The 16,536-nt window shown below is 36.4% G+C and overlaps 1 protein-coding gene across 1 annotated transcript in view; it reads right to left on the reverse strand.

Annotated features, from left to right (window-relative positions):
* Nucleotides 1-725: 725 nt before the first annotated feature.
* ppm1a (protein phosphatase, Mg2+/Mn2+ dependent 1A) overlaps nucleotides 726-16,536 on the reverse strand; it is a 46,661-nt gene continuing 30,850 nt past the window's right edge. The window contains exons 2-6 of the mRNA XM_008116721.3: nucleotides 15,277-16,130; nucleotides 14,012-14,129; nucleotides 9,057-9,165; nucleotides 5,672-5,729; nucleotides 726-3,412 (exon numbers count right to left, since the gene is read on the reverse strand). Of these exons, the coding sequence (XP_008114928.1) occupies nucleotides 3,383-3,412; nucleotides 5,672-5,729; nucleotides 9,057-9,165; nucleotides 14,012-14,129; nucleotides 15,277-16,110 (1,149 nt within the window). The 5' untranslated portion in view covers nucleotides 16,111-16,130 and the 3' untranslated portion in view covers nucleotides 726-3,382. The remainder of the gene's footprint in view (nucleotides 3,413-5,671; nucleotides 5,730-9,056; nucleotides 9,166-14,011; nucleotides 14,130-15,276; nucleotides 16,131-16,536) is intronic.

Below are 16,536 nucleotides of genomic sequence, written 5' to 3' on the forward strand. Positions count from 1 at the left end.
AATGTGTTGTTGCACAGTACCATCAATGCTATTTGATCAAACCTGACTCTATTTTTTTGAATTTACAACCGTTCTTACGTATTGGATTCTTCTCTCTGATTTGAGCTTCTGACTGAACGAAACTGTGACAACAGGTCAACCAGCCTACTGTTTTAAACCAGATGTATTCTATATTATTCCACTACCACAAACGAGGTTACAGTAGAGTCTCACTTATCCAACATAAACGGGCCGGCAGAATGCTGGATAAGCGAATATGTTGGATAATAAGGAGGGGTTAAGGAAAAGCCTATTAAACATCAAATTAGGTTATGATTTTACAAATTAAGCACCAAAACATGTTATACAACAAATTTGACAGAAAAAATAGTTCAATATGCAGTAATGCTACGTAGTAATTACTGTATTTATGAATTTAGTACCAAAACATCACAATGTATTGAAAACATTGACTACAAAAAAACTGACTACTAAAAGGCAGACTGCGTTGGATAATCCAGAACACTGGATAAGCGAATGTTGGACAAGTGAGTCTCTACTGTATATGTTAATTTTTATATAGCTTTCTACCCCCTGAAGTTAGAAATCTAATACTTTTGAAGTGATGGTAGAATGGGGCTTTGTGTAATGCTGAAATGTAATGCTGTCTCAAAGTAAGAAGACAATACAGAGCAACACATAAATCCAATACAAGGCAGAGGTAAGAAACATTAACGCCTTACAGGTAAATTTGGGACCACCATATTCCTTTATTTTGTCAGCACACAGGAATCCACTCCTCCCCTCCAATCAGGGAAATAAATAGCACACAATTCTTAAAAACTCTGCGGCAATTGCCCCTGAGGAGTTCCATCATCATCATCATCATTATTTTTAGCATTTAAAAAAGTTGCAAAAATGAAAAGTGCTTTCTTTTTTGCAGACTAATGAACATCCTTGCTTAGAAAACGTGATGCACTGAGTAAATGAATTTCATCTCCTTTTGGTATATGTAAAATAGCAGTGTATTGAGCAGGCATAATTGACACAGTGCTTTGACCACTTTAAAGTGCCAAAGGAAAGGAACCTACGTCTGCTGTGCCTTTCCCACCCCCCTCCCCTCCTTTCATAGCACTAGAAGCAACAGCAGAAGTATTTCTTCTTAAAACGAAAAGAAGGGTGCACTTGCAGTCAATTTTAAACATGTGCTATGTCATTACAACATTTCATATCACTCGTTTAACATATGGCTTTCCACTGGTGATTTTGAAAAGAAAAACAGTTTAAACCTTTGTTTCCACAGTTAGATCAGAGCTTTTCTTTTAAAAAAGAACTATACTTCATTTTACATGGGGTGGGATGGGAGAAGGAGCAGAGTTCTTGTTTCAATTCTAGTTTTAACATGGACTAATTATGTAGTACTTTAAATCCCGGTCTCCTAGGTGCTTGGGGAGCTAGACATATGAAATCTTTATAGTTTGAACTCAAAACTTGTGTACATTTTAAGCATTAATTTGTAAGTACGATGAAGGACTTGTCCTTTAAACCCAAAGTTGCTAGAAATTTATAAATACAAATAGTGCTTATGTTTTCTTCATTCATGCTTCAACAGGGTACAAACTGAATACAACCATGTTAAGGTTAAGCACCTCACACAAACAAGAGGAATAAAATTAAGTGTTTGCTGGTATAATGCTATCCTTAATTGAGACATTATTAACTTACTTTTGCACTGTTCAACACTCCCTAACTCTGCAATAGTTTTAAGGCTATATATACACACAAATGTATATTTCAAAGTTAGGGGGAAAGACAGATATAGAAAAACGCATTGTACATTGCTTCCTATAAAAAGGTATATTTTACACCTTTTAAAAAAAATTCTAGCTACATTGCTACAACCTATTTATATGTTGATGATTTTCCTTTGGAGGGGCATCAGCTTACTGAAAAGTTAAACAAATGTACAGATTGATCAACTAAAAAAGACAAAATACAAGGTGCACAAAACAGTAGTTCTGCAAACACGACTGATCTGAAAAGTTATGTTTGCATGTTCAGTAGGAGAAAGTAAAGTCAAATTAGTTGTTTTTACTTTTATGTCTTTTTAAAATTAGCAATTTAATCCCAACAGCTAAATATTCTGAACATGCTGTATTTCAAATCACACATACTGTTAAATCACTAGGTTTTTGTTCTAAGTGGGGGGGGGGGGGGGCGTCATAAAAACATACCATAAAAAGTAAGATTGTCAGGCTCTGACAAAATGAGTTTTCCTTAACAAGAGGCAATATAAGCTATAAGCTCATGTAACTCTCTCAAAGTATATATTTTAAAAGAAACTCATGTAAAAAGATAATTTCCATTTCTCAAACCATATTATACCAGATGAAAAACATCTTACCTGTGCCTTGGGCAACAGTTAAGAGCTTCCTCCCATTTTATAAATGGGCAATTAGTTAATAAAAAATATGTATTCACATGACATCTCATTTACAAGCATTTCAGAAGACGGGGGAAGGGGAGGAGTTAACACATATATTGTTAATTTCGGGTTTGTTAAATCAAGCTTTATTGATAAAATGGAATTCAAGGTATTTTACTTGGAACAGCTGCCGATCCAGCCAATCAGAATATTAAAACAGGGCAGATTCCTAAATATGGAAAAGATACAGCCATACATAACCTAACAAGTGAAGGTAATTCTCTGAAATGCTCTGAAAAAGGTGCAAATAATCAAGGCATTCAATTCTTCCCCATGTATGGCCATCTTGTAGTTCTGTCCCCTTCTTTTTCCAAACTTCCCATGTATTTCTTGGGAGTTTTAGACTCCACGGGAAACAATTAGAAGTTGATTGAGAACAAACTACATCCCAGTTATTTTCCAAATTAGCATTGCAATGATCTGCATCCGTATACAATATCCTTTACATAATCTGAATGCACTTCCTCCTGAGCCTTACTTAGCTGGCCAGGTTGCTGCTCCCAGCAACCCAGAACCACAAATATGAATAGAAAGGGCTAGACTACTGTTGCCTTAAAACAAACCAAGCCTTTCATCTAACCTTACTTAAGTGATGTAAAGCAATTCAATATTAAATAAGCGTTTTTTGTACAACCACAATTGCACTTTACAAAACAAAATCATACAACATAAAAATTGCTCGGAGTCCAATTTACAACATTATGGTTTCAAAATCACTTTTACAGAAGTCTATTTTGCGAAGAAAGGATCCTGGGTTAGGTGTTGGACTGACGTTTTCTGGTGCCGCCGCTTCCGCCAACACAGCTTTTCCCTTCAAGTATAAGGTGGAAGGTGGATGTGAAGAAGAAGGGTCACTCTGGGTTGGGTGCATTTTCCATGAGGGCAGTGGATGTCGACTCCGCAACTTAGAGAGCGGTTTTACCACATATCATCCGTTGATGCAGAGTCCTTAAAGAAAAGAGAAGGAACCCTTTAAAGTCTGGAGCGCCCAAAAGTGCAGCAGTTTCTGGATAGTCCAGACTGAAAAGGGTAAATACAGCAATAATTTTAGGATTCTGGTGTTATTTTTTCACAACTTTACTCTGGAAGGAATAATTTAAGATGAGCAATGATTCCCAAAGCTGTTGAAGGTAGGCCTCAACTTTAAATGATCAATTCAAAGCAGGCAATTTTTGGATGTCAAAGTTAACTATGGCTAACCATTTAACTTAAAATGTATTCATATTTATTTCTACTGCATAAATCTTAGTGAAATCAATGGTATATACTTTAAAAATTGAAATCTTGATACAAGATCTAGATACAAGAGGTGACCTTTACATAATAAACGTGATGAGTATTATTCAGCTATTGCCTTCTCTTAGGCCCTATCTACACTAACTATTTAATGTAGTTTCAAGCTAGTTTCAAACTGCGGCACCCAGACAAGTGACACAAAAGTACACATAAGAAAGCCCTTAATGCGCCTCAGTGCTCTGTGGTTTCTCTAATCACCATCTGGGCCTCAAACTTGTTCCAGGATTTCCTATGTACTCATAGCACAGCAAAACTATTTTCTTCTACCGATTTGAAACTGAATTAAATGGTTAATGTAGATGGGACCTTAAATCATATTAAAATCAGGAAATGACAGGACCACATAACAGCTCCGTGAAGATGGAGTCAGGTCAGAGTCATCCTATGAAACGTAATGTAGCAACAGTACTGGGTCATCTCATACATACAGGTTGCCTAGTTCAACAGACCTCACAACCTCTGAGGATGCCTGCCATAGATGTGGGTGAAACATCAGGAGAGAATGCTTCTGGAACATGGCCATACAGCCCAGAAAACTTACAGCAACACAACACACACAAAATTTCACCGTATTATGTTAACACCACTGCACTAGAAGTGAACCACTTTGAGGCAAAACCTGGAAAACTCTGGGAAGGACACACATGGCTGCATGTATAAACACCAAATAAAAAGGTAATTAATATTGCTTCTAGAAGTGAAAAGGCAGTATGTATGTACAATGTGTCCGGGGCAATAGCAATAAAGTTGATGCATTTATTGGAGGCAGAAAAAGATGACTGAGTGAAAAAGAGAGTGCACAAAAGAGGTCCATCTCTCGGTCCCACCGCCTTCACACACACAGTTGGTGGGGACGAGGGAGAGGGCCTTCTCGGTGGCGGCCCCCCAGCTCTGGAGCGCCTTCCCAAGGGAAATTAGGCTGTCCCCCACCCTCCAATGTTTTCAGTCTAACTAAAAACCTGGCTCTTTAACTAAGCTTTCCAATAGATATAGTACCCAAAAGGTTCAAATTGTAGACCCATTGGTTTTCTCACTGAAAGCACTTTATACGACTAGTTGGTTGTTATTCATTTTATGTCTATAATTACCATAACGTTTTATTGATGTGTATTTAAGGGCTGATTGATTTTACTGTGTTATTGTTATGTATTGATGATGTGAATCATGTTTTCCTTTGATACTGATGTGTCTGTATTTATTGCACTGTATGTATTATTACATTACGAGTGCTTTGTATGTTGCCCCAAATCCCTTTTTGGGATATGGTGGTGGGGTAGAAATAAAGATTTATTATTATTATTATTATTATTATTATTATTATTATTATTATTATTATTACAAAAGGAGACTGAACCAAGTGAAAAAGAATAAACAATGGAACAAATAAATTGTTTCATTATACTAGTCAGACAGAAATATATATGATTTGCATAGCTACATTCTGATAATGCACTTAGGCAAATTAGAAAATGTCTAATGAGCTTTTCAGCCTATCAAAGCTCAAAAGAAGAGTCACACTGCAGAGAAGAGATGGGGACAACTTAATGGCATATTCATTAACTGCTAAAGCGACAGCAGCAACTACAGACCAAATGGGGCAACCTTATCCTGTGGAATGAGACAAGGAACTCCTGGGTTCTACATTTAACAACAAGAGAGACTTTGCCACTTCTGTGTGGAAACTATTTCTTACTGCAAACATATTCACACTTCTGATTTCAAATGGAAGATAATTGTGCATTACTACTAAATTCTCTCAACGTCACTCATGAGCAGTGACCCACTATTATGGACACTTTGATTATGTGAACAAAGTAAGTATTAAGCATTAACAAAGTATGCTTTCAACTTAAAATTGTTAAAATGAGTAGTACGTAAAAGACAGATTAACTGGGTAGTAGCAATACTCACAGTATCATCATTTCTATAAGGATTCAGTCTGTTATAAACTGCTTCAATCACACTCCGTCTAAAGAAAACGAAGAAAAAAGAGGGTTTAATGTTCCACATTTCCTAGAGACTATGATTTAAAAATACAGAAGCCTTTTTGAATATACTGGTTTTTAAAAAGAAATTATTCAGCAGCATTTTTTCCTAATAGTTAATTTGATAATTTTGTTTATATTTATTCACTGCATTTGTATGTGACCTTTCTCCCAGAGTGGGCCCAAGGCAGCTTTTATCTATAAAAGCTGTATATCATCTGTATATCATCTGAGGTGGCCTACCATAATTCTATGGAACTATAACTGAAGAAGAAAAATACTTAGAATAAAACCACACTTCTATTAAAAAGAAACCGATAAGAGCCACAGTTAATTCAGCAGTACCACATTATCTACACCCAACTTGTGTGATAGCAGTGAAATGAATTAAATGCCACAGTAAAGGAAACCACATAAGTACTGGAAATTCAAATGATATCACAATAGTAAACTATTGAGAAGTTCCATCTAATTTAATATTCCTGTTCTCAAATGCCTATTCAAAGAGATAAAGGCTAAAAATCCCTTTTTCGAAGTGTATAGCAACAAAAGTGTATTGGATTTCAGATTTTTTTTCAAATTTGGGAATACCTGTGTTTCCATGTAAATACATAAATGAGTATCTCACAGATGGGACCCCAGTTTAACCACAAAATTCATGTATGTTTTATATACACTTGACATACATAGCCTGGAAGTAATTTTATACACTACTTTTAATAATATTGTGCATGAAACAAAGCTCGTCTACAATGAAGCATCAGAAAGCAAAAGTGTCACTGTCTCAGCCACCCATGTGGACAATTTTCGATTTTGAAGTATTTTGGATTTTAGAATTCTAGATAAGGAATGTTCAACTTGTATTTGTCCTTCTCTTTTATCTTTATTTGTAGGCTAATTATAACAAGGCAGCTGCTTTGAGTCCCTGCACTGAGAAGGACAGGTTGCTTACCTGTAACTATTTCTACGAGTGGTCACCTGTGAATTCACACAATTGGGTAATCTGCGTAGGCACAGAGCACTGCTCTGAACCCTCTAGAATCACTATTTATTTATTTATTTATTTATTTACATCACTTTTATCCCGCCTTTCTCTCCGAGGAGACTCAAAGCGGCTTACAGTAAACAGGCAAAAATTCAATGCCTAAAAACTATGTAAAAACAACAATTCATATAAAACAATCTACAAAACAACAGTTCATATAAAACAAGTACCATTACAAAATAAAATCACATTATATAAAATTTTAAGAATGTCCAAGATTAAAATCCATTCATCCAGAATCCTCGATTCTTCGTACAGGTCATGTAAAGTCCATGTTCTTATTCATTAAAAGCTAGGTAGAAATGTTTGGGCAGTAACAAAATCATCTTGAGGCTATATAAGGCCCAGTTGCTGCCCAAACCCCTCAGTTCCTAGGCCACAGCTGTAGCCCGTATTGAGATCTGAGGTGGCATGACCCCTGTGTGGGGAGGATGGGTGGAACTGTGTGAATTCCCAGAAGACCACTTGAAGAAATAGTTACAGGTAAGCAACCTGCCCTCCTTCTTTGTGGTCTCTGTGAATCACACAATTGGGTGACTAGCAAGCATAAGTTATTGGAAGCGGGAGTCATGATACACAACAGACCAGCTCCTTTGGTCACAACAACCTGTGGTATCAATGTTCGAGACCTTCAGTTCTGGTGAGAGACCAGGGAAATAGTAGTCCGATGAAGTACAGGAATCAACCATGGAGGTGAATGGGGTTCATAGTTTTCATCGGAAAATCCCCATCAGTGGAACAGACCAATCTTGCCAGGAAGTCATACCCACTGGAGGAATCTAGAGATGCCTGTCTGAGTGGCTTTACATAGCTTCGGAATGGTGGGCAGGGTTACCGCCATTTTTCTGCCTAGTGCTTCTAGAAGATTCCAAATAGTGCTGTACACCTGCACAGATTACCCAATTGAGTGAATTCACAGATGACTACACAAAGAAACTCCGTTACAGGTATTATAATGTTTTATAAACAAACGGGAGAGGCTTGCTCTATTTTAAGAGAATTATTAAGAGTGCAAACACAACAAAAATAAGAGCTCATACAAATCTCAGTGAAAAACAATACTTTCAAAATATCCTTAGAACTAAAAGGCTGAAATCGAAATCTGCCAGAGGGAATGAGGATTTTAAGCTATTGTTTCATATTATTTACTTACATTTAATACATCTTATTATATAAAAATCAGTTCAAAGAGGCTAAATGGTGCAGCATCAAAAGTACTCAAAAAGAAAAAGCATCAATAGAACTGAAATGATAGCAAAATCTGAACAGAAGAAACAAACACAGGACATATATTTTGAAATGCAATGCCTAAAAATATCTTCTAAGCTACTTGCTAAGAGGTGAATAGTGACAGGACCACACAAATGTCTCCAGGCAGGAAATTCCATTATCCCAATCTCACCACAGAAAATCCCCTCTCCTTCATGTCCTTGACACCTATTATCATGCCCATGAGAGTAGGTGGACAAACAGCAGCACCTACTCAAATAATGTTAATATAATAGTGTTGATTTCATCTAATGTTAAATAATAGAAACTTTGTATCGGTGAAGACAATTCTTAAAGTATTCTAATCTTTAAACCAGCACTTGATAATCGATGTAGATATATACCACACTGAATCTTATGGTCAGTACAAAATAGAGTAAACCCACTGAGTTAATTGTTGAATTAGAGAGTCAAGCTGCAGAGTAATCCAACTGATTCTACTCTAGTGAAGGCTAGCAGTATGAATGAGGCCATAGTATAATAAATTCTTATCTATACAGAAAACATTTTGATCACACATTATTTATCAAAATGTTGATGTTAATATTCATGAAACATACAAAAGCATTTAATGTAACAAATAAAAGCTACTTTGCTAAGTCCATCAAAACATAAACCACATATTAAAACCATCACAATCATATACTTCAAAACATTTTTAAAAATCATATTTAAGAACATATGTTAAAGGATGAGGCCACCCTTAAAAATAGCCTGACCTTTCTTCAGCTGTGGTATGACACAGATTTACTTTTAATTTTAGCATCCGCCTCCCAGTCAGCCACAGTGTATGGCCCATGCCTTCATTTCTTTTCTTAATATAATGCCAAATTTGAAATAAATGGTTAGGGTGAACATTGGTAAGCTCTTCCAAAAATACTTTGCTTGTCCCCTACACATACAAATCTCCCTCCCCAACACCTTTAAGAGTGGCCTTATAAGAAGTACATGCTAATAATCTAAAATCAAAGGCATATTTACACTGGTGTAAACTCACTTGCTTGCCAATTCACCCCCAGGTGGAAGGTTTGGGATGCTCTCTGTTTGTAAAGTACGCATGACGTGGACTAAGTCTGGCACTCCTTCACCCTGCTTCTTTATGATCTCTGGGAATCAGAAGTACTCTCTTGTAAATTCAGTCCAAATGCAATGGATAAGATGGCAACATTCATTTTTTATTGAAAACAGACTAACATTTGAAACACTTTTGTCTTACTGAGTACTGCCTTTTCGACGATTCTGGTGCCCTAAAAAGCAGTGGTGTGGAAGAAAACAATTATCCTGCATAACTTTCATACAACAAGTATAAAGTGTATCAATTTAATAAAATCATCTAAATAGTATTGCAAGGGAATGCAAAGGCAGCATCAAGAGTATGCCTGTTTATGTTACCTGAGAGGAAAACAGTTGTTTATAAATGGGTTTCACAGATAAATTTAACTATACCAGTTTTAGTTAACAAAATTAGGTCAATTTCTAGAGTGATTCTTAAAACCATTATACAACCTGAAATACTAAAACATCACTGACATAGTACAACACACACAACACTTAGGACAAAAATAGCATTGAAGAGATACGTTACATTACATTGACAGAGATAAGTCTCCAAAAACACACATGATTACTTAAGGCCCACTGAAGGGAGTTCTGCAGCGAGATTGTTCTAAGTTAAGCAGTATTTATATGCTGAATCTATTATAATATCTAATACTACTATTATCATTTGTATAAAAATTAAGTCAGTACCACAGAATATACCATATTCACTGAACATCTGGTGGCAAAATTGGAAGGTCTCCATAATTTGAAAGCAAAAGAAAACAAAATTTGAGGTCTAGTTGTCAAAACATCATCAACTGCTTTAACAGCTGGAAAACTCACGTAAAGATAGATGCAAGTGACTACAAATTGACACTACTTGGATATGTAAAATATTTAAAAGCCAGCCCATAGATTCAGTCAGCCCAGCTCCGCCCCAAGCCCCGCCAGCAACAGTCCTTCCCATCCTTGCTACCTGAGAACCTGAACTGAGAGCATTAAAGGATCATATACTATTTAAGACAAAGAGTTCTAACACTGAAAACTGAATAAAAGCGCAAAGATCTCATTTTTGTTTTGTTAATTTCTTTTATTGTGAATTTTGAACATCTATTATAACATCTAACACTATTATATTTTGTACAAAAATAAAAAGATTTAAATTTACCTGAACTACACAATTCTACAACCTAAAACTGCCGTACATTTGATAGACATTCTCTACTGAAATACATTTACACTAGATATGGATACAATTGACACGTTATGTATGGCACAATCTAATGGTCTTCATATCTAATGGCCTTCTGATATCTTTTCTCTTAGCAATGAATACTGCAGCCCTTTCTCATTAAGTTAAAACACTTTTTCTAATTGTGGGAGAGGAAGATGAGAAACCAGCAAAAAGTGTTGAAAGTACAGCTGACTTTAACACAATTGCTCTCCATTAAAAGAGGCTATGGTTTTTATATTTTGGGGAAAACATTGTTTTTACAGTTTTGGGGAAGTGTTTTGTATTCAAAGATCTGCTTATCCCTTTTTTCCGGGTGAGAGAAAGCATGTACAGTACGTCTAAACATTTCAGTTTAAGGAAGATATTCTCTCCCAATGCTACTCAAAGGGGTGGTATGTGGATCAGGGGCAGCCTGGGATCCATCAGCCGTTGGTCTGCAGCACGTTTCCAGGAAAATAAGACACCGTTTTAGCCAATGGCTTCAGAGATGGTACCAGCCTCTGACACAGTGAGGAAGAAAATCCTGCCAGGCCCACACATAAAGCTAGCAGTAGAAGCACTGGTCTATCCCACGCTTAAACTGATCAAACCCAATGAGTTTCATGATACAGAGATGTAAACTCTTATATTATTCAACATACATGCATTAAAAATATTCAAGTCATGGTTTTCCTACCCCAACAGTTCCCTTCTCCAATCCCTGAGGTGCTTCATTCCTGCAAGCTCTGCATTGATGGAGCAGCCTTAGTACTGAATGAGCTTTTGTTCTGATAAATTGAGCTCATCTCATTACTCCAACACTAGAACACTTGGACTCAATGCTTTCAGCACCTGCAGTTTATACTGAATTGGTGTAGGTTGCATAAACAGTTTACTACACAATTACAGATGAAATTGCTCAAGATGGATACAGAACATGGAAAGAATATAGAGACAAAATAATTTATTTGGTATATGCTCTTGTAAACCAACCTGCAATGTAAGTCCAACATAGCAATACACAAATTTTAATTCTAAGATAAACTATTTTTACTTGAAGTATGAGTCCCAAGTCTTGTAAGGCTGAAATATTCTCCATGGTTATCATACTGCTTCTTGACAATCTGATGCAAATACTTTTTAAACAATCCTTTTTTATTTTAATTTGAGCAATATATTATAAATTTGTTTGCATGCTTTTATTGAACATGGCCGTTTTAAAATTAAATTCAAAGATTAATAATATTAATTCTGGTATTTTAAGTAAACAGCAGAATCAGTATATTAAGTGCATTTCTGAATAATTCAACAAGCTCATCAATCATTATCAGAGAAATTCTGAAGAACTGTTCAAAAGAGAACTATTGATTAACAAGAAACCATCATGAGAGATATATGCAAGTTTCAAAGAAATATTTCCACTGCAAATACTGTGAACGATACCTACATTGCTCTTTAACACCTTCCAGATTCATAAAACAGGAGACAGAGTTCAAGCAAGAACATTTAAAAAGAAAACAAGGGAAAATTCTGCACACAAACTACACGCAGCTCCCTTTGAATTTGTCTTGTGCTAAATATCCCATACTGTTTTTAAAACTCAGGACGTTTTAAAGAGCAATTCAGGGACACTGTGGGGTACTTTTCATAACAATGAGGTATGCTCCCAATCCCTTTGGCTTTGTTTATTCACATATAGTTTAACTAATTTCTCTCACTGAGAAATAAGAATTGTAATATCAAATCATGTACTAATATGGAGGTTGTTACACCTAATTTGTAATGCTTTCAAACATTTTGGCCAATAGCCAAAGAAGTTCATGCATGCAAAGTGCTTTCATATATATATACAAGAAATTGATGGTTTTAATTTTTGGGTGTAGCCCCTCATTCCCTAACAAAGCAGAAAAGAACCTCTAAAGAGGAAGATACGCTCGAATTCAGAAACAATCTGAAATTTAACAGAATGACTGTTCTAAAAGGCCCTGGTACACTTTCACTACACATTACACAGTCCACTAGACAAGGAAAACTTGTCAAACCTGTGGACAAATGGTGGGGGGGGGGTCTATAAAATCTGTCTACTTTTCATCCATTAAATATGGATCAATATCTCAACTGTGTTGCTGCAAGCCAAGTTCCTTAACCATGGTTTCAGTAACACATTACATTGCACTCATCTTGAGATCCCATTTCATACATGGAATGTATGAATGAAATGTGCCTCCTAAATACAAATCGTTAGCTGCCACCCTCTGCACTTCCCCCAATATAAAGAGCATGTGATGTAAAAAGGATTGATTTCAACACTTTTCATACCTTGGGAAACTAACCTTTTGTATTATAACTCTGAGGCTGGATCTATAATGTCATATAATGCAATTTGAATTGCATTATATGACAACGTAGATCCAGTCTCAGAATCATGCAGCCAACATAGCCAGCATTTGAACTAGTAGTCTAAAAATAACCCTTCCTAGTTCTGCTACTCACAAACCACTTGTTCAGAGCACTTCTCATGCACTGATTTGCTGTTCCTCTTAAAGCCCGCCCATACCAAATAGGAAAGAATCCAGCAAAAGGAGTGTGCCTAAGGTTTCCTAGAGAGATCATACCAGAGAGGACATGTAAGATACCCTAAGTTGTAGTCTCCTGGCTAGAACTAGTTCTCATAAAGCAATCCTGAGGACACATGGACGATTGACTCAATTTGTTATGTTTGTCAATTAAATAAATAAATGAAGTGCATGAAATGCTTAAGTCAACACGTTAATACAACAAATATTTTAAAAAATGCCACACTGATGCATGACACTAACAACTCCAGAGCCTGACAATATAATAAACTTAAATATATAATAACATTTTATTAATAAATCCATTCTTAAAATTTGAATTTGTACTAAACTGACATTCACAACATTTTTTCACTTGAGAAATGAATATGCATCCATAGTAGTGTTACTTACAACGTGCAATCTGAATATACTTACTTAGTAAGCCCTGTTGAAACCTACTGGGGCTCACTTTTGTGTAAACATGAACAGGTTTGCGCTGCACATGTTCAAAGGCACTATATAATACAGACTCGAACATACTGTTTTAGTCCAGATTTTTAAAACACTTTTTAAATAGGAACGATTTGGAACCACGTGGCTCAAAAATGGTAGAAATGTAAATTGTCAGATTAAAATGCCAGTCTTTGCTAAACTGTTGCCCTCCAGGTATTTTAGACCTCAACTCCCATAAGACCCAGCTAATGATTACACATATTGCAAGCCATAGTCCAAACTACTGGGAAGGTACCTGACTGGGGAAGAGCGATCTTCTGATTTCAAAGTTGTTAATACTAGGTTTAATAAACTTTGATCCACCTTTAGATATAATTGTGCTATGATGATTAACTGCCTTGTCAACACCAAGATCAGAGTCATCCACAGCCTGAATTTATTGCTGGTATTGCTTCCAATACGAATGTTATACTAAGATCTTTATTGTAATCAGAAATCTCAAAGACGCTTATTTTTAAAAAATACCACACACAACCAAAAAGGCAACAAAAGTACCTTCACTTGAAGTGTATTCTAAACACACTATGGCACTTCAGGATTTAATTTAAAAAACTATAGACATTTAGCACTTGGCTGTTGGGCTTTCCATTAAAAATGAAGCTACTTATTTTTTTTTAAAAGAGCCACCTTCTACTCGGCTTTCCAGGAACTTGTCCAGCTCTGTCTCTCTCTTCACCGCCTCTGGCAATACCTTTGGTGCATTTGGAAAACAGATCAATATCACACTCATGTTGTCTCGGCTTCCCTGGAAAAGGGGGAAAAGAGAGTTCCAATGTTATTCACTTTTCCAGCACTTTTCCAGCACATTATTTAATACGAAATGAATAGCAAAAATCATCTAATCACAAAAATCACAGAACTTTCCCTCCAATCATCCTACATTTGAGAAATAAAATTCATTTCCTTGTATCAAGCTTCTATAATCTTGTTTCAACACAATAATGTCTTTGTTTCAAAATTTACATGACATACTGCGTCCCATTTTGGCAAAATACAGGCTACATTATTGGAACAAAGCATACATTGCCTCAGGAGTAAGATTTTAACCAGCCCCTAGCTTCTTCAGCTTGACAAAACAAACAAGCACTCATTTGTTTGTATACTATGAAACAGAGAAAGCTGTTCTGTTTGATTCTCAACTAAAGGCTTATTGAGGCCTAAGATACAGCAATCTATTGCATGTATCTTTCCATCTAACTTTAAAAAAAAGAACAGACCAAAAACAGCTCCAGGTGGCAAAGGGTTAGAGCAAAGGTGGTGAAAAGACTGGCTTAGATTCATTCTTTTCCCACTGACCAACCTTCATCTTAAACTCTTGTTCTCTATAAGAGGGGCAAGGTACAGTGACACCTCTTCATACAGGATTGATAAAAGAGGCCAAGACAGACAGATACTTTTCCTCTAAATTACAAAATGGGCAGAAATTTCAGCCTCATACTTATGCCTCTTCCAAATCTACAGCCTTGCAATTCTGTCAAAACTAAGGAGGTCTGGATTCTTGAAAAAATTGTTAAAGCCCCTTTTAAAACTAGCTTTGATAGCTCAGAAACACTGTAGATTTGGGAAACACCACTGTATTTTCCCCTCTTAGAGAACAGGAGTTTGAATGGTAGGATGTCCTGGGACAAAATGGGCTTTAAATGAGTTCATAATCATACAATTCTTTCAAGAATCCAACCTCCCTACTAGTAACACTTATCCTCCCATAAGCATTTACAAGATACATTCAATGTTACAGCAGAAATATACATTTAATTTTTCAGTACTCGTCCCAACAAGCTTGTTGAAAAAATCTGTATTTTATCAACACTAATTTGCAAATGATACACAGATTGTCTCTCCTGTAACTGTTTCTGTAAAAAATCTGCATTTCCTTCACAAATCCTAACTACCTTGTACAAGCAGGTGTCAACAATTTCATTGCAAACTCTTTCAAGATCGTCAGTGACTTCAAGCCTTGATCTGACAAATTCACACAGCTCTTCATTTCCCATAACATCCCAGATACCATCACAAGCCAGTATGATGAACTGGTCATCTTCTTCTGATCTCTCAATTTCATAAACTTCGGGTTCAGGTGAGACAAGCTGCTCTGTCGGGCCTTTCCCATGGACACATTTGTAATCAAAGTCCCCAAGGGCTCTTGACACTGCCAGAGAGCCATTGACACGCTGAATCATGACTGAACCGCCTGCATTCTGTATCCGTTCCTTTTCCAGTGGATTATTTGGTTTGTGATCTTGCGTGAAGAAATAAACCTTCCTGTTTCTACAAAGCAAACCTCTAGAGTCTCCACAGTTTATAAAGTATGTGTGCTGTGGAGAAATCAGAACTCCCACAGCTGTTGACCCGCTTCTATCTGCACCATGTTTCTTTTCGGAAAGTAGCCTCATTTGTTCATCAATCTGCAGAAAACCTGTTCTGATTCCAGTCTTTACACTTTCCACGGATGGTGAAGCACCACGCCCTTTAAAATCATGATTGCTTGTGATGTGATCTAATAAATGCTCACAGCAGTATTTGGCAACTTGGGATCCAGCATGTCCATCATACACAGCAAAAAAAGACCATCCATCAAGTCCATTTGGTAAGCCAATGACAGCTGTATGTGCATCCTCCATCTCAACACGCCAGCCTTGCATGCTGCTTAGTCCATAACGCAGTCCATTGCCCTGCCCTTGGGCATTGTGTTTCTCCATCTTTGGCTTATCTAAAAAAGCTCCCATGATGTCGTTCCCTTTCAGATCTATGAAGAGAGAAAAACATGCTGTCAAGCTATTGCTGAGTTACAATTACTAGTTTAATCATATGTTGAACATATTGCTGGGAAAAAGAACCCAATATTTGACCCAGAACATACTTCTTTACTGTAAGAACCATACAGGATATGATTAACAGTATACTGTAAACCTTAACTTAGAGCTGAGCTGTTTTCCTTTTGTAGATTTACAGTATTCACTCTTAGGCATGCTCTGTATACTTTTATAAATATTTAAACTGTTACTATGCAAAGGGAGGGTTTACACTTTATTAATGTGGCGCTTATCAAAACATCTGCAGTTAGTGCGAATAAATCAAACTCAAACTCTTCAGAAATAAACAAAGCTACATACAGCCTTTGTTGCACTGTGTGGTAATATGTTCAGATTCTC

The sequence above is a fragment of the Anolis carolinensis genome, chromosome 1, assembly GCF_035594765.1.
Source record: "Anolis carolinensis isolate JA03-04 chromosome 1, rAnoCar3.1.pri, whole genome shotgun sequence".
Taxonomy (NCBI): Eukaryota; Metazoa; Chordata; class Lepidosauria; order Squamata; family Dactyloidae; genus Anolis; species Anolis carolinensis.